We start from the raw sequence: 17,982 nt of genomic DNA, 5'->3' as shown, positions 1-17,982 counted from the left end.
CTTTTGGAAACGTGTCTTTCCCTTTCCTTGTGCAGGAAGAAGCAGAGATCCAGGCAGAGTTGGAACGGCTAGAGAGGGTTAGAAATCTACATATCAGGGAATTGAAAAGGATACACAATGAAGATAATTCACAGTAAGCGCATGGGAGTCATAAACAAAAGTGTATTGCAAATTTTGATTTGTGTCCCTCAAAAATGTCAAATGCAACATCTTTTTTAAAATTTCTTTCACCTTAGTATGTCACTTATGTTCACTTAGTATGACTGGGGGGCTATAATCTTTTATCAGTACAAAATGATCAAATATTCTCAAATCTTCTAGCCATTATGATTTTATTTTTAGACTTAATATAAAAAAATGTTTCTTTACTGTATAACAGCTGTAACTTATTGTGCAGTAGACAGCATTATTACTGTCAGTGCTCCTAAACTATGTCTTTCTCACCAGATTTAAAGACCATCCAACGCTAAATGATAGATACTTGTTGCTACATCTTCTGGGTAGAGGCGGCTTCAGTGAAGTATATAAGGTAAATTTGGGGTGCTGGTCTGGTGTAATCTGAATCTGAAAGAAATGAAATTAAATACTACTATAAGCAGAACCTTGCACTCATTTTCGCAGCAGTGTGTGTGTGGTTGTAGAGGGAAGAAAGGAGGACAAAACAAATGTTACATCTGGCTTCTATTAGACAGCAGGCTTGAAATTTTTAGGTTCTGCTCTTGTCCTCAGAGGTCAGTTTTCCTACAAATGTATGTTTCAAGAAAACATTGCACCAAGTCTTCAAGTTCTGTAAGGACAGAGAAACAAAGCATTTGTTTCTTCAAGGGCTGCACGCACGCATACCTTACGTGGCTAAGTTTTATTGAGTATGGCATAGCAAGTCTTAAGTGTCCAAAAGAGAAAATAGCTCCAATAATAAATAAGAGCAAAGCCTTCATTTCCTGGGGGTAGAAGACTTTTTTTTTTTCTTGTCTGTTTTTTACAATCTGAAGTAGCAGGCTGTGTGTGTAGTCCTTAGAACTGAGCATTACTTCTGTGTGTCAGCACTCTTGCATGGCCAAGGCCTGTGATACATTGGAGGTTCTTACTGATTGACAATTGCAATTTAGAGCCTCTCTAGTTGTAAATATTCCCCATCTGTACCTACTGTTCTTTAATTCATGTTGAACTTGGATAGAATTAACATAACTATACCAGTGCAAATATGGGAAACATCACAGTGATTGATTTTGATGCAGTATAACAACAGGTATCCAAACCAGGGGGCTCAGGTAGCAAAGAGGGACAGCGATCTGCATGCAGTGCCTCTGAATTTCTCTTTGGGGTCTCTGCTGACTCAGTAGAAAACCTAGGCTCTACAGGTGAAAGGTGAAAGCACGAGGGTATGAATGCTTCATACCTGATTGTGCTTCAGAGTTCTAATTGCATTACTAAGACAAAGAAATGCTTACTTCTCTTCTCCAGGGTCTTGGCCAATCTCTTAGGCACTAGCAGTTGAGTATCCAGCTTTTGAGCTGGACACAATTATCTTTGTTTGTTTGCAATAGGAGTCTGTCCTGTCCTGTAAATTATTGGGTGTTTCTGCTCTCAGACAAGGTAATAGGCTTCATTCCTCCAAGAACACAATTCCAGCGGTTGATCCTTTAAAGGATGCCTAAATAGCGAGAGACTGGAGGGAAAAACACAGCACAAAAATTACACGGTTCAGCCAATGAATTCTCTAGCTTCTAAATAAGCTGAAACGTTTTGCTGCAAGCTGGAGAGCTGAGCTACCTGTGTGAAACAAAGTATTAAAAAATCACGTGTGTTTTTTGTTCTGTTTTTAACTGAGTGTAGAAAGTAAGTTTAGGTGGTTTGGGGCATAATGGCAGTCTTTCCCAGTGTGATTAAGTGGCTATACTTTGTTAATTTGGCCTTTCTGATCCCATTGTAACTCTCGTAGTAAAATGTCAGAATAAATGCAGCACTGGTTAGGTCCCATAGGGAAGGGTCAGATCAAAGCACAAAATATTCAATTGTTTTCAGAGTTGCTTGGTTTCATTAGTGAAACTAATTACATCAAAATGTGGGTTTGCTCTTCACTCAGTGTGTTGTAATGCTGATTTCCTGGGTGGGGATATTGGTTTGTTAGAGCTTGTCTGCTTTTGCAGCGTTAACTTGAAGCTGTGATTCCTACTGATACTCAGCTCTTCTCTCCACAGGCATTTGATTTAACAGAACAGAGATATGTAGCTGTGAAAATACACCAGTTAAATAAAAACTGGAGAGATGAGAAGAAAGAAAACTATCACAAGTAAGTAAGGCTGTAAAGCAGACAGATGTGTTTCCAAACTCCTCCTGTATTTGGTTATTCAGTGTCTGAACAGGCTGCCATTTTTTTCCTGTTTTGCCATGTTTCAAAAGCTGCTCTTTCTTTTAGTAGCTACTTTTAAAAGTTCTGTTCATATTAGAAATGTCTTCAACATATACAAAAGTGTGTTCGTGTGTACGAGCACCGTGACACGAGGTTTTAAAACACCAGTAACACTCTACGAAGAAAGCTTTAAGGTGGCTTCTCCTCTCCAAAACATGTAAGCTCTTTCAGAAAAAGGTTGCTGGTGCCCATCTTCCAGGTACACACCTGCATTTTGCTCACAGAAAGATTTCACTTTGTTTCCTAGAATACTTAAGCTTTTCACAGATGATTAGGAATACACTTCTATGTCATGGCCTAGAAGAGAGGTAGAGGAAGTCTTAGGTACTGGTAACTCGTGCTTCCTAATGCCATGGATTAGAGAAGCGCTGCAGAATAGCATCCAGGCTTTTTTTTTTTTTTTCCTGACAGAACTGCAGAGATAAAGCTGTGATCTTAATTCCCCAACAAGTCAAAGTCACTGGCAAAAGCTAAGCTGGAATTGAAGCTTGGAAACTGGACAGTTGAGTGTCCTGGAATTTTTCTAGAACTTGCTGATTTTTGTATTCAGCTATCTTGGATCCCATAGCGATTTATTATGAGATTATTCTGTTTTGGCAAGCAGTACCGTTAATCAGGATTAGTTATTTTGTAGTACTGCCAGCACTTGAGAATCTGATGTACTTAAATTCTGTGGTTCTTCAAAATTGTTCTGAGCAGTCTCTGATTTGCTTGCCTTTTCTCAAGTTGTCTGAATAATGTGCATGGGTTTGTGATTGGACTTGGAATGCTGAGTGGTATGTCTGGGTGCTCTATCTGTAGAACTTAGAATTAAGTCACTCGTATGACTAATGCTCAGACTTTCCTGCTTTCAGACATGCGTGTAGAGAGTACAGAATTCACAAAGAACTGGATCATCCTCGAATAGTTAAGCTATATGACTACTTCTCGCTGGATACTGACTCGTAAGTTGTGTTGTTGTGTCCTTTGACTCAATTTGACCCACTCGCTACAAAGTTTTTGGTCTCTCAAAAGCAGAGTCCTGAATATATCCACACCATGCAGACTGTACTGCAGAGATGTCTGAAGCAGTTTCAGTACGCACAGGTTTCCTAGAGATGTGATGCTCTACTAGTAAATCCTGCTCTTTATTGGCCTGGGTGCGTGCCCCAGTGGATACAGCTTTCCCCTTCTGCTTCTAGTGCTAAATGGGGCACATCTGACCTTTGCACTGTTGAGCACTAAGGACTGTGCTCCTGGTGGCCTATTTTTAGAGAAGGATTAGTAGGCTGGAGGGCTCTTAAATTGAAACTTTGATCAAATAGATGAGACTTGCAGACAAACAACAACAGCATTCTGGTTTCTATCTGATGCCTTAATTACAACTACTCCTGTTTTGCCTCCAGGTTTTGTACAGTGTTAGAATACTGTGAGGGAAATGATCTGGACTTCTACCTGAAACAGCACAAGTTAATGTCGGAGAAGGAGGCGCGATCCATTATCATGCAGATTGTGAATGCTTTAAAATACTTAAATGAAATCAAACCTCCCATCATACACTATGACCTTAAACCAGGTATGCTATGCTGCTAGCTGATGTGCACGAGGATGCTTGTTAACTAAAGGTAATGGGTTATAAATAACATGGGAGCATTTATTTTGGTTAAACAGCGAAAGGGAGACAGTCCTGCTTGGGAAAATTAACTTGCATCAAGAGAAAACTAAAATGCATAGAACATTCTGTGAAAAGCTTATTGTCTCCCAGAATTGCAACATAAACAAGGAAGTAGCATTCCAGAAAAAGCAGCCTTCTTGTTCAGAATGAGCCCTTGAACCACCAAGTGTCTGTTTGGTTTCTCAATGACCTGCTTGTGTTCTGTATTTGAGGGCTTCTGTTATTATTGCTTCATAAAGGTTCCCATAATTACTAGTGTGTTTTCTGTTCCCATTCTTCTGACTTACTCTTTCTGTAATCATCTGCCTGAAAACTCGGTAGCAGAAGCTGGCTTGGAAGTGTTCATTTTTTCGTATCACATGAAAGCTCACAAAGCTGAGGATATACAGTCAAACTGTTTGCTCAGGTCTGCCTTTTGATTTCAGTAACATCTACCAGGTAGAAGGTCCTCTGCAAATGTAGTTGTTTCCCTGTAAAGTTTCCCTTTAGCATTGGACGCAGTAGTGAGGGTATAAGTCAAAGGGCTCCCTTTTGGGTTACAGATATTGGCTACGCTGCTGGTTACTAGTCCAGTAAAATTCAACCACCTCTTCAAAAAGTTCTTTGGTTTGCCTCCCTTTACTGGTGGCACTTCATCAGTAAGTCTTGTGTAACTGGTATGTGATGTGGTTTATTGCATCAGCACGAGGAGTCTGTACAGGAGGTGGTGCTGTTGCTCTAGTTCTAGTGCACAGTTTCTTCCCCCAGCTGTTGGCTGCTCTTACGCTGCAGAGCTCTGCCTACAGTTGTCTAAAGTTGTGATTCATCTGCTGCCATCACACACAATTCTGCTGCTTAACTGTAGGCTTTGAGAAAAACAGCAATGATCTGACTGCTAGATCCCTGATGGATTTGTAGAAGACTCTTGCTTAAGCAGTAATTGTCCTTTTTGAGCTTAGAAAGCCACTGGGGAGCACTGCCAGGAAGGAGAGTGTTTCTGGCTGTTGAGAGGCTGGGGCAAGTCAGGACTCCTGGATAAACTGAGTCATAACTGTGTATGTGTACTTCCTTCTCTCCTTAGTCCTCCTTTTTGACCTGCCCTTCCAGCAGGACCTCTGGGAGGGACCAAAACAGCACGGGCATCAAGCTGCTTTGGAAAATAGGGCTCGTAATCTGAAGGCCCCAAGTAATATTGGGCAACTGAGTCATTTGAGGATGGACAGATGAGATCTAGCATTCAGTAGGAGCTGAGTTGTCTTTGAAGTTGTGTATTGAATGGTAAAACACCTACCCCAGGCTGCTGCAACTCCCTGGGTTTTGTAGGCTCCATGTTCTCTTGTGCAGAGAGCCAGAGTTCAATGTCATTTTATTCTTGCCTTTCTCTGCTAAATGTATATCCTAAGAGCCTGTTTCCTTCCTCCGTTTAGGTAACATTCTTCTAGTCAATGGTACTGCATGTGGAGAGATAAAAATCACCGATTTTGGACTTTCCAAGATCATGGATGATGACAGCTACAACTCTGTTGATGGCATGGAACTGACATCGCAGGGGGCTGGTACTTACTGGTAAGCATTGCCTGGGGCACCGGCAACTTACAGAGCTGACACAGATCCAAAACTGTCTGTAAATTATTCTTGATCTGTATGTGCTGCCGTTGTCTGTGACAGCTTGAGACGCTGGGGGTTTGAGACCCTGGAAACCACTTTTTCAGTTGACACACACAGCTTCTTTTGAGGCTGGCAGCTTTTTGCTTTTCAGTCTGTTTGTGTTTATATGTTTGAAGACCACCTCTTGTCCAAAGTGCCTGGTGAAAAATTGCACGTCTGAGATAGCCAGTTCTGGAGTGGAGCTTGGCTGCTATTCTACAATGCGTAATGGCACAGTCTAGCAGTTTGGGGGAGAGGAGAATGCCATGCAGGTACATCAGGGAGAAGGAAAGAGTATTCTTCTGAATTGATGGTACATCAGGGTGAAATAAAGAGTATTCTACTGAAATGATGTGAAAATCCAGGGTGTTAGCTCTTACAAAATATGTAAGTCTCATGGTGCTATCTAAAGCCAAACCTTCACTTGTAAGCATCACGTGAGAGATGTTTCAGTAATACTTTACCTCTGATGCCAGTTGTTGGCACTGCATCACCCGTAGCTGAGAGCAGGACCTATGGTGAGTACCCCTGGATGTGATTCTTAGAAATCACCCAAGCTGCAAACTGTCACTATGGGCAACAGTTGCCCAAACATTTTCTAAGGCCTTCTGTATTGCACAGGTCCTTTCCTAAAACTGGAACTAGCTGTAGTTTGAAAAAGGCTGGGTCTCTGAGACATGGCATCTGAGGTTGTGTTTCTAGAAACACGTACTTTGGCTGTGAATTTCTATTGTGGAATTGTTGGCCAAGCTTTTTTAACAACAAATGTCAGTTTCAGAGATAAAAGAAAAAGAGGCTATTTTGTGCATGCTGTTGAAAAGAAATTGACTGTGCTGACTAGCTCAGACCGTGATGTCTGGGCAGTCCTTGGGATCGTGGTTTCCAGGAGCTGGTGTGCAGATCTAGATCTGAAATACAGTAGCCAAAATCTGGTCCTGTGACTCCCAAGCCAACATCTGATCACAGAAGCTTGTTCCTTCCTTTCAAAAAAAAAAAAAAGACTGAAAGTATTTGGAGATATTAGTAATAACTTGTTGTCACTTCCTCCTCATCAGGTATTTACCACCAGAATGTTTTGTAGTTGGGAAAGAACCTCCAAAGATTTCAAATAAAGTTGATGTCTGGTCAGTAGGAGTTATCTTCTATCAGTGTCTCTATGGCAGAAAGGTAAGAACACGTGTAATTCCTTTCCAAGTAGTGATTCCCAAACCTTTTGGAGGCAGCCCTGATTCTGCTTCCTTCTCCTTGCTAGACTAGAAGGTGCTTCTGCCTTGTCCCTGCCGCATTAACACAGGCTCTGTCTTGGAGCTGATGGCAAGGAGACAATTTTCTAGGTTGTGTTTTGTTCTACATGGCAATTCCTTCAGGAACAATCCTCAGAACATCTCTTTCCACTGGACATGTTTCCAGTGAGGCCCTTACAGGCAGGACAAGTGTGTCATTCAGGGACAGATACCAGAGGTTCCTGGTTTGGCATTGCTTTATGATGCTTTCCATGTGTTTTGATGTTGTTCTGAATGCTGAGTCTTTGTAGAGCCAGGTATTCCTTGACAGCTGCAGATGTTTTAAAATAAAAAGTAGGCACAAGGACCTCCTCTAGAAGTTTTTAGGATGCCTTTTGGAAGGGAAGAGTCTGAATCAGGAAGAGACTATTTGTCCTGAGAAACAGCTATCTTATTTTGGTTTTGACAAGAAAATAAATTGATTGGGGCAGGAAGAGGATTCCATCAACACTTGTGTTCCCAAGTCCTTGGTAACTGAGTGTTGTGAAAGCCTGAGTTGCTAAACACACTGTCTGCTTCGTGGTGTCAGCGGAACCGGCGCAGCAGAGGTTGAAGTAGGTGAATCTCCTGGCTGCCTGGATCGCTGAAGGTCCTTGGCATGTGCTGGTGCTGACCCATGAGGTCTGGAAACAGATGGAGGTCCCTCCTGTGAGCTGGAGACACCCCAGACACGTTCCAGCTTGATGTCCCTTTTGACCAGTTTAAAAACAGGAGCAGTGCAGTGCGTCCTGCTCATCTGGCAAGAATCTGCAGCACCTTCAATAACGTTCACGGGCGTCTTGCCTGGAAAAATGCTGATGTCAAGTGATGATTAACAGAAGTGTTAAGGTTTATTTAAGGCCTGTCATCAACCTTTAACAACCCTCTTGTATTTTTTTGGTAGCCCTTTGGCCACAACCAGTCACAACAAGACATTCTGCAGGAGAACACGATTCTGAAAGCTACCGAGGTGCAGTTCCCTCCAAAGCCAGTAGTCACGCCAGAAGCAAAGGTAAGTTTTGCTGCAGAAAATTTGATCACCCTGTGCATGCTGTTCAGCAGTCGGCACTGACAGTTCCTTTCTTACTGTTTTCCTAAAACTAGCAAGGAATTTTGTGTTTTATGCGTACCTCCTACAGAGTGCTCTGGGACTTTGCATCGTTGTAGTTGTCAGCCTTGGGTTGAAGGGAGCACAGTGTGTGCCTCTCCCCGTGTTTTCTCCTGATAAAAGATGAGCTTCTGGCATGGGAGCTGGGCTGTCTGTGCAGTCACCAGGGAAGGAATTTCAGTGCCGGGGTTGTCAGATTGGCCCAGCTCCCATGGAGTTATCTATCAAAGAAAGCTTCCTGTTCACGTCGGTCTACTGATTCTTGTTTCGCCTTTGGGGTATCTGCAGGCATTTATCAGACGCTGTTTGGCCTACCGAAAGGAGGATCGGATAGATGTCCAGCAGCTGGCCTGTGACCCGTACTTGCTGCCTCACATCCGCAAATCTGTATCCACAAGCAGCCCAGCTGGAGCTGCGATTGCATCAACCTCTGGATCATCCAATAACAGCTCTTCAAACTGAGACAGAGTAATAGGCCAAAAACTGCTTGAGAAACCGGCAAAAGGACTTTCAGAAACAGCTTTGGAATAGAGGAATCCGCAAGGGTCTCGAGAAACCTGTACCAGGTGCTTTTTTTCTCTTGCTTTTTTCCATCCATAGAGCATGACATCAACTCTCATCAAGAAAACCTTCGGCATCTAGGCCAAGCCATGTGGATAGGAGATGGCTTGAGGTTTGTCCAGTAAATGACCGCGAAGGGTGGCTGCTCTGAGCAAGGAGGGGAAACTCAAGAAAATACAAAAAAGACATGGTTTCATGTACTGTGAACTTCTGAACATGCAGCCTTGGGGAATCCAGGACGCCGTGTGTGCTTCATATGAAGAATGTGGACTTTGGAAAAAGACTGGGCTAGTCCAGTGTTGATATTTAAACATTGTTCTTTTTCTTTTAATAAAGTTTAGGTAACATCTCCTGAAAAGCTCGAAGCACCAAGGTTCAGCTGGGGATGGTATATGACTCTTTGCCCTTTGGAGGGGAAAAAAGTTGATCCTGCCTGTTCATGGCACTAGAGTTAGTGTTTTACCCCTAATTAATTTCAGTTTTTTAAAAATAACAATTTTTTTGGAAGAAAACAGTTTTCTGGTCTCAAAGTGAAACCCGTATTAGCAGGTCCGTGGCAGTGTCCGTTCTGCAGATGGCACAGCTCTCTGCTCCCTTGGGGTGGCCTCTTACAAATAATCACCTTCTCAGGAGGGCCGTGGAGCCCGTAGGCAGCCTGTGTAGATCTCCTGTGATCAGAGCGGATCACGCGTCAGACTGCCATAGGTTTTCAGCTGCTGCTTCATAGATCTCACAACGGTTGGTTGCATCTTCTTAATTTATTTGAAGTGCTGTTCTTTTTGAAAACACACCCTGACATGCTCACGACGTGCTCTCTGCTCTCGTGAGCGTGATAGCTGTTGACTGTTGAAAAGGCAGGCAGTGAACGGGAAGGAATCGGAGCACAGCTCAGGTGCGGTCTGTGCTCACGCAGTACTGTACATATCTTGTTCATGTTACAAAAACCTGAAGCTGAGGAAGGCTCTTCCCAGTTAGGTGACTTGGCAGGAAAGCTGCCTCTCTCCCTTAGCATTTTCCTTCTAAAACTTGTTGACTTTTCTAACTTGCTGTCGTTACTGCGTCAGATTACAAATAGAGGAGATAATGTTCTAGAAGGGAACAAACACCCAAATATTTTTGTCTCCCTTCTGTAATCTGCCCGGAGAGGTTTTACACCTTCAGCTGGAGCCTGCCTGCTGTGAAACACAAGCCTGTTGTCCCCAGTGTGCCCCCTTTCCCCCCTGCGTTGAAGGAAGACTGAAAACACACACAAAAAGCGCAGCACTTGAACATGTGGCAGCCAGGTTGGAGTGTTCCTAACATGTGGCAGGAGCTCGTAGCCAGAAAAATTTAAAGATGCAGTGTTCCCGGCAGAGAGCTGAGCCGTACACTACTTCAATCCAAGGTGTTTAAAAAAACAAATGGTCGTGTGCACGCTTCCTAACCCGACACCCAGACCACCGTGTTGTGGACTGTTCTCGGTGCGGCACCTCTGGGATCAATCCTGCAGCTCCAGCAGCGCGTGGGCTGCTTTTGGGGGGCGCTCGGTACCTGAATGCTGCTCTCGTGGTAAGCAACGTTCTCCATCTCGCGCTTTTTGAGAGAACTAGCACGTGTCTGCCTTATTTGTAAGCCATCATCTGCAAACATCGCGCTTAACCTGTTCAGGAACTCGAGGTTAACTGAAAATTGCAGGAGTCTGTTGAAATTGAGCAATGGACCTGGAAAGCGTGGAACTCTTGCTTTGATTTTTATTACTATTTTTGTAGTGACTCTTGGGCTTTTAATTGGATGTATTCACTTGCAGCTGCGTTAGGGTGGTCTCTAAACTGTAGTGTTTTAAACAAAGAAAAGAAATACTGCATCTTTAAATACTCAGCCATAATTTCTTAGCCCTTTCCATCGCTGCTGGTCTCTTCCAGAAGTTAACTGTTTAGCAAGCAGTGATTCAACGTGTCTATCCAGCCTCTGTCGGGCAAAATCAGGGTTGATGCTTCGTCCTGTTTGCTGAAACGGATGATTTGGTGTCTGTCCACATCGGGGAGAATTCTAAAAGGGTTTTTTTGTATCCCAGCCCCGTTGTTTCTTGGACATACAGTGTGTGCTATCTCTGTGGGTGTGATTAGTTTTGTGTCAGATGCATTTATTCCTGCTGTGTGACACCCATTCAGGGGCCATGGGACCGCGTTAGCCTTTTCTGGGGCTGACAGCAGTGAAGAACCCTGGTAGAATTTTAGCGGCAACACCTTCCTTGTTAATACGGGTTTCACTTCCAATAACAGACCCTATTGCCACACTGTTCATTTACTTAAAGAAAAGTGTATGAAGAATTTGTAACTTAAACCAGGCCAGACTGTTTTGGCTCTACCCAACAGATGAGACATGGATATTAAAATAAGTTTTAAGAAACTGATTTGCTTGGCTCTTTCTGTTTTTGCTCTTCGTAGTGCTGGCAGGAGCTGTTTGAGGGGCTTGGGGGGTGCCAAGACCAGGAGGAAGGATGGAGAAGGGCGGTGCTCAGCAGCTCAGAGCAGTGGGATCTCTGCTTCACAGGAGGGAAGCACGCCCTGCACAGGCTTCTATTGAAAATTACCAAGTCTTGTTTAATTACTGATACCGATCTGGTTCTGGAACGTGGAGGAAGACATCAGCTTGGGGTTAATCCCTCATTTCTAGCAGAGCAGTAGCTGCCTTTAAAAGCTGTTTATGTGCGGGCCACAAAGAAACCCTCTTTGTGCCTGCTGATGAAACTGTCAGCCTCCCCCTCTGCCCTGGCTGGCGGTGCCGCGAGCTGGTGGCCACAGCCAGGCCCTGGGACTGCAACAAGAAATTCAGCTCCTTCAATTTCAGTCTCGGCAGCTTTCAAACTACACAATGGAGAAGGAACAAAGACCTTGGCAGCCGAAGGCAACGAGTCTGCTTCACCCACTGAGTGCCAGCTCCTGTGCCCAGCTCCCTGCGGGCGCACTGCGAGCACTGTGCGAGGTATCCCCGCGAGGTGACGCACCCGCCCGCTGCAGGACGAGGGGTGGTGGGTGAGGATTCCTCTCCTCCTGATGTCGCCTGCTGTGCGCTCAGGGTAAGAATGAGCTTTCAGCGAAGCATGGGTGAAACTGAACACTGGGAGCAGCTCGGCTCCCTCTGCACTGCTGCAGCTGATTTGGTTTTGGGCCCCTGTGCCAGTGGGGATGATGCAACACAGATTTGGGCAGCAGGAGGTGGTGGTAGCGCTTCAGCAGCAAATGCAGGAGCTGAATGCAGCCGTGGCCAGGTACCTGTGGGGCGTGTGGCATGCCCAGAGCAGGGCCATAAGCAGCATTATAGGAGTTCAGCTCACCGCCAGCAGGAATGAGGCTTCCCAAGGGGCTGCCTCGCTGGATGCTTCGCCTCATACGTTAGCGGTTAGGCGTCATGCTATGAAACGAGCTCCCTTCTGCCAAATAGGCCAGTCCCAGTTTATTTTGTGACCTGGCAAACCCTCGATGTGAGGTTTGCTACTGCTGCCAGCGTCTCCCTGGGGTTTGCTGCTGGAGGATGTTATTTTCTGGGTGCTAAAGCTTTAAACCTCGCACCACCCAGAACGGAGAGGAGGTTTTACAGCACAGAAGCAGGGCTCTCACCCAGCACGGGGGCAACTTTCCTACTGCCTGCTGCTGCCTTTTCCCCCCGGGGCCGTGCCGACAGTGCCCGTGGAGCATCCGTGCACCCCTGCAGCGCCCACCCTGGGCAGGGCTGGGGGCGAGAGGCCAAGCAAACACCACGCTGCTCGGCCTCCCCTCGCACGTTCACGCCCAGGGCCAGGCGTCTTGGCCACAAGGACGCTATTGTCTCTGCCAGGCGGGGGAGCGGGAGCCGGGGCCGGGGCTGAGAAAAGCTCCAAAAGCTCTCATTTCATGCGTTAACTGCGTGGGGGCGCGAAGGCCGGGAAAAGCCGCTGGCGCGTGCTGTCTGGTGAGGAGCCGCGAGCGGCTGCCAGCGCCGCGCTCACCTCCTTGCGTCTCCCCAGCTCCCGGCCCTGGATCTCGCCGTGGGATCGCTCGCTGCAGCCTTTCCTCTCCCTCCGTCCTTCGGCTGCAGCTCGGCTCTTTCCATCACTCCCTGTTGCCAACTGTCAGCCCACTGGCTCAGCACAGCTCGATGCCGCGGGCTGGGCCGGCGGAGCCAACCCTCGCCCCGTGGAGCTGAGGATACCGGCACGTCCCGGCTGGCCCAGGGATGTGGTGGGGAGCAGCAGGGTGAGGGTGGGAGGCTCGGCCTCACAGGTGCTGCTGCCAGGTTTACAAGGTACTTGGCTTCCATCCGCGTTCACAGAAGCAAAAGGCAGAGCTCTGCTCAGCACCGTCCTCGCTTGACCGAAGCCGCCGGCAGCCCGGGCACTGCGAGCATGCGTTGGCCAGGGGACAGGCCAGCCCTTCAGTCATGTCCTCCCTCTTGGCCTAGCCTTGATTTTGCCTCAAGGTCAGGGCTGGAACCCTGCTTTGCTCAGTGTGTCGGCTCGTCCCAGCTCCTGCTAATCCTGACAATCCGCCCGCTTGCACCCAAACCCAGGAGAGCGGCCAGGACGGTGCCGAAACCCCTCCAGGAGAGAGGAGACAGCGAGGGACCAAGGCAGAAGGGGTCATGGCCAGGGCTACGAGGTGAGGCAGTAGCGGAGGTGGAAGAAAAGAGTCCAGGGCCGCCCACGTGGCCCCACTTCGTGCTGCTCCCACTGGGAATGGCCACGGGACAGGGCAGGAGCCTGGTCCAGAAGCTGCCGCTCGGGATGTGCCGTCCCCCGCTGCTCTCCAGCTGCCTTCCCTCCCGGCCCCGCGTCCCGGTGCTGTGAACTTGTGCCTGAGTCACGAGGAGAAAGTGGTGGTGTTTTTTTTTTTTTTAGAAGGCGATTTTCTCGCAAAGGGCTGGAAATCCGTGCAGCCCCTTTCCGGGTGCCCCGGAGAGCAAGGAGCAGCCGCTGGATCGGGGGGCAGCGCTCCTCCCCGGGCAGCCCCCGGCCTCGTCTCGCCCCCGCGTCGGAAGGGCAGGGACCTCGGCGCTGGCCCTCCCAGGGCTGGAGCGCCCTGAAATTCCTCGTGGCAGCTTTGAGCGAGCACATCTGGTTTTAATAAATTATTTGCAGCTTGAACTTGCCTGACTTCTAAGGGCTGCAGAAGAGAAAGCAGCAAAAGAGCCCCGCCAGCCCCAGCAGAGCAGCCCCAAAGGGACCGACCCCGCTCACAGCGAGGGGGTCCGGGGCCAGCCGAGCCCCTGGGGGACCCCTGCTGCTGGCAGAGCCCCTTCAGCTCCTTGCAGGAGCCGCGGGGGCGGCCGGCAGGGAGGCAGGGAGAGGGCTGCTCTGGGCCAGGAGCCCGCTCCCTGCAGCTGGGTGTTGAGCAGAGCCAGGGCTGACGGCCGTCTTGGCTGGGCTGGTGGTGTCTCGGAGATCGGGCGCGGTGCCTCCCCCGTGTCCCCGGACTGTGCCCGTGGTGCCTCCCTGGTGAGATCCCTGCCCGATGTCCCCGCTCCTCCACAGCCAGGAGGGTGCAGCTGTGACCTCTGGGGACGAGTCCCTGCCCCAGCCCCATGCAGGGGGACGCATCCAGCCCCCCAGCCCAGCCCTGTGGCTGCCGACTGCTCCTTGCTGCTGGCGCTGCAGAGCCCAGCGTGAGTCCTGGGGAGGGACAGGGACATGGGGACCCTATCCATGGCTGGGGCAGGGGATTTTTGTAGGGTTTCCATGGGGACCCCTGCTCCTGCCACCCCATCCCCACCCTGGCATGCAGCTCTCAGAGCCTGCCACGAGTGCTGGGGGATGCGGGGGTTTGCTGGGATGAAGGAGCAGAAGTAAAACAAACATTTCTCTTCGTGCTGCTTCCTCATCCACACCCATTTCTACCCCTGATCCCTGCGACCCCGCAGCAGCGCATTCCCCAGCAGAACACCCTCTCCTTTTTCCTGGCTCCACCGGGCAGGGCTGCGATGCTCGCGCACAAACCCAGCGCCGCTGCGCCCTCCTTCCCTTTTGGCCCCTTCCAGGCTGGGTCTCCCCATCGCCAGGGGCAGGCTGCGACCCCCCCGCAGCCTCCGCTCCTCCCGGCGGGCGGGGAGCAACGTGGCCTTCCCCGCTGCCGGCGCGGGGGAGAGAGGAGCCAGCAGACGCCGAGACGGCCTCTTCCCTAAGCGGTGACCTCAGCGCGGTGATGCTTGCCAGGTGGGTGTTGATCTTGGCCCAGTCGGCCTCGTTCGGAGGCCAGGATGAGGCCGAGGTGGTGCGGACGGAGGCTGAGCTCGTGGCCGAGCCTGGCAGGTGCTGTCGGTCCCCATCCCGGCCGAGTTGGGCACAGGGAAGAGGAGCCTGTGGCACCGAAGCCCCTCGGTGGCTGGGCTTTGGTCCTGGGGCTGCTGTCCTGGAGCCTCGTCCTGCAGAGAGCCGGGGGCACGGGGACTCTGACGGTCACAGACACAGCAGCAGCAGTGCCCTGGGTGGTGCAGCTCTGTCCTTCAGGGCAGCTGCCTGAGCCCCCGATGCTGCTCTCATGGTCCACGGGCACCCCGACCCCGTCCTCTAACACCCGTGGTGGGAGCGAACACCGACCCTGCCCCGCATCGGAGCCAAATTCAATGCCCAGCTCTCCGGGCACCTCTCTGACCCTGGGCTCTTCAGCCCTGGGGTTTGTTCAATCCTTCAGGCTCCTTCAGAGCAGCTCCCAGCCCCGTGGTTTTATCTGAGGTGGTTCCCCAAGCCCTAACGCCCTTGGTCTTTAACAAAACCACGTCTGAGAAACCGGCCTCCCCCTCTGCGCAGCCTGGGGCTGCCGGGCAGCCGCATGGGTTGTTTTCCCATCCCAAATAGCCGGGTGACAGCTGGGTCCCACGGCCTGCTGGCGACGTTTCTTTCCCAGCCTGTGGTAAACTGAACAGCCCCGATTCCTGCCAGTATCCCCTAAAAGCCCAGACCCCCACCCAAGGAGAGCTCACGGCACAGATCGAGCTCAGAAAATATTTTCTAACCCCTCCTGCAAAAGCAACTTGCATTCAAGCTGGATTTCTCCCTGGCTGTCCTGCTGCAGCCCCTCCGCTGTGACCATTCCCTGGCCAATAAGTGGCTTTTGCCAAAACCCAGCATTTATTTAAGTTTTTCCAAAGAGGGGACAGATGCAGATGCTCCGGCCGCGGGAGCCAGCAGCAGCCTGGATCTCCCAGTGCTGACTAAGCTGGGATGAGCCCGTGGCCCCCGGCCCCCACCCGGTGCAAAGAGACAGCCCCAGAGCTGTCCCCGGCATGCGGCCGCGTCCCCTCGTCTGGCAGCAGCTCGTTAGGGCCGGAGAGGTCAGACAGCTTGGAAACATCCCAGGGGAAGGGAAAAAGGCATTTCCTCCAGATCCGCTCCGATGAGCAGCAACTCGACTGGTACTAAACTGGATTAGATGAGCGTAAGTGGGGAGCTGCTGGCCCGCGCTGGAGGAATTAATTATTAGGAAGTGCTAATTGTCTTCTAATTGTACACAGAGGAGGGGCCTCCAAGGAATGGGATGGACGAGGTCAGGAGGCGGTGATGCTCCCAGAGATCCGGGGCCTTTCAGCTCTGCCGCATCCCCTCCTGCCGATGGGATTCACCTCCTGGGAGCGTGGAGCCGGGTTTGTGTGGGTGCAGGGACCCCTTGGTGGGACTTTGCAGCTCCTTCATGCCCGGCTGCTGGCACCTGGGGTGGATGACACCCCTGGAGTCATCCCCATCCCATCTCCAAAGTTTAGGAATGGGACAAAGCACCCAGGTGCTCCCCTCCTGACCCCCAGGCTGCTCTTCCAGGTGCTGGCTCAATTAAAAAATAATCCGTGGTTAAAAAAAAAAAAAAAAAAAAAAAAAGCCCAACAGCCCAGATGCTGATGTGCATAATTGGACCCCCCTCGGAGGGTTTGCATCCCCAAAGCCTCTCCTGGCACCGCTCTGCAGGTCCTTCCTGCCTCGCTGGGAAACAACGGATCCCTTTATTTTTTTAAGGATCTGCCAAACCAGAAGTGGCTGGCTCACGAGCATCCCTCCGCACCGGGCCATCTCAGGGCCAGATCCTGCACCCGGCTCGAGGGAGCGATGCCATCTTGGTTAAAGGCATCATCTTCCCTGAGCTGTGCATGGCAGAACCCATGGAGCTCACCCTGTATCCCTGGGGAGCTCAGGGGGGAGGTGAGGCTCTGGTGGGACGGGGTCTTCACTGCTCCAGCAACAGGGGAAAACCAGGGCTAGGGGAGCTGCTGCCTTCAGCCCCACCCTCAGGGACTTTCTCCTCCTGGCGTTCTGGGATTTGGGGTTTTCATTGGCTTCGAGCGTGTTGCAAGATTTAACCTTCTCGGGGTGCTGCAGGTTCATCCCTTGCTCCAGCCAGATCCCAGCAGCTCCCCCGGTTCACCAGATCTGTGCAGACCTCAGCGCCCCTGCAGCTCCAACAACCCGCCCTGCAACGTGGGGAAAATGCCAATTTCCAGCATTTTCTGCCCAAAGCCATCCCATGCAGGGGGCCTGGGGCACCCGGAGGTACACACAGAGGTCGCTGGATGCTTTAAACCCACGTGCAAGTGGAACAGAGCCGCAGCAGAGCCGGGCTTCTCCTTCTCTTCCCACCTCCTCGCTCGGCTTCCCGAGGGCAGCACCTTCCTTCGCAGCCCTCTGCACGGCTTTCGGGGCTTGTGCAGCACCCGCTGGAGGGGAGGTATTAAAAAAAATAAAAATAAAATATTGTAAAAGGGGTTCAAAGGGTTTCTAAAGCTTCTTGTACTCAGCTCGTGGACACAGCAGTGTGGGACGCCGCGCGAAGCTCCTGCCCCACGCCATAACAGGAATCCAGCACAGAGCGCCATGGGGACCTGGCGGGGGGGGGTGGGGGACCCAGCATGGGGCTGGGGGTCCCCAAGCATCTCCCGTGTACCCCAGCCACGTTTTGGGGTGAAGTTGGCACCCTGCATGGGGGGGGCTCCCACATGGGACACACCACACACCGCTCCCCGCCACCCCCTTGGCACCGCTCCCGACACCTTGCCCCCAAACCCCCCGTACCCCCAGAGCTCCCCAAACCCCCCAGTGCCCCCTAAACCCCCCAGATCTCCCCAACCCCCCCCAGAGGCCTCCAACCCCTCCCAGTGCCCCTGAAGCCCCCTCCCCAAAAGCACAGCCGAAGCCCTGGCGCTGTGCAGCGGGCTGGGGCTCCCTTCTCGGGGGAGGGGGTCCCTTCATGGAGGGGTCCCCTTCCCGGGGGGGTCCTTTCTCTTTCCCAGCCCCAACCCCGGCCCCATAATCCCCCCCCCGGCTCTCCAGGGCCCGTCCCACCGGCGAGGGCAGCTCGGCTCCCGCTGACGCAGTGTCTGAGGCCGGCCCTGGCTCCCCCCCCCCGCCCCTTCCACCTCCGAC

The 17,982-nt window shown here is 50.7% G+C and overlaps 1 protein-coding gene and 1 long non-coding RNA gene across 9 annotated transcripts in view; one reads left to right on the top strand and one right to left on the bottom strand.

Annotated features, from left to right (window-relative positions):
- TLK2 (tousled like kinase 2) overlaps nucleotides 1-11,016 on the top strand; it is a 44,471-nt gene extending 33,455 nt beyond the window's left edge. For all 8 annotated transcript variants that reach the window (XM_038168710.2, XM_038168706.2, XM_072028967.1 and 5 more), the window contains 9 exons: nucleotides 36-133; nucleotides 448-529; nucleotides 2,202-2,293; nucleotides 3,268-3,357; nucleotides 3,799-3,968; nucleotides 5,474-5,612; nucleotides 6,749-6,860; nucleotides 7,860-7,967; nucleotides 8,352-11,016. In XM_038168710.2, the coding sequence (XP_038024638.1) occupies nucleotides 36-133; nucleotides 448-529; nucleotides 2,202-2,293; nucleotides 3,268-3,357; nucleotides 3,799-3,968; nucleotides 5,474-5,612; nucleotides 6,749-6,860; nucleotides 7,860-7,967; nucleotides 8,352-8,525 (1,065 nt within the window). In that variant the 3' untranslated portion in view covers nucleotides 8,526-11,016. The remainder of the gene's footprint in view (nucleotides 1-35; nucleotides 134-447; nucleotides 530-2,201; nucleotides 2,294-3,267; nucleotides 3,358-3,798; nucleotides 3,969-5,473; nucleotides 5,613-6,748; nucleotides 6,861-7,859; nucleotides 7,968-8,351) is intronic.
- A 5,880-nt stretch (nucleotides 11,017-16,896) lies between these two features.
- Nucleotides 16,897-17,977, bottom strand: LOC119714126 (uncharacterized). Its single transcript, XR_011805203.1, has 3 exons — nucleotides 17,902-17,977; nucleotides 17,148-17,276; nucleotides 16,897-17,033 (listed from the first exon to the last, which is right to left on the bottom strand). It is a non-coding gene; the product is annotated as an uncharacterized lncRNA (long non-coding RNA).
- Between the last annotated feature and the right edge of the window lie 5 nt (nucleotides 17,978-17,982).

Source organism: Anas platyrhynchos, chromosome 28, assembly GCF_047663525.1.
Source record: "Anas platyrhynchos isolate ZD024472 breed Pekin duck chromosome 28, IASCAAS_PekinDuck_T2T, whole genome shotgun sequence".
In the NCBI taxonomy this organism is placed as follows: domain Eukaryota; kingdom Metazoa; phylum Chordata; class Aves; order Anseriformes; family Anatidae; genus Anas; species Anas platyrhynchos.
The sequence above is the reverse complement of the archived record's forward strand: the minus strand, read 5'-3'. Positions and strand labels throughout refer to the sequence as shown.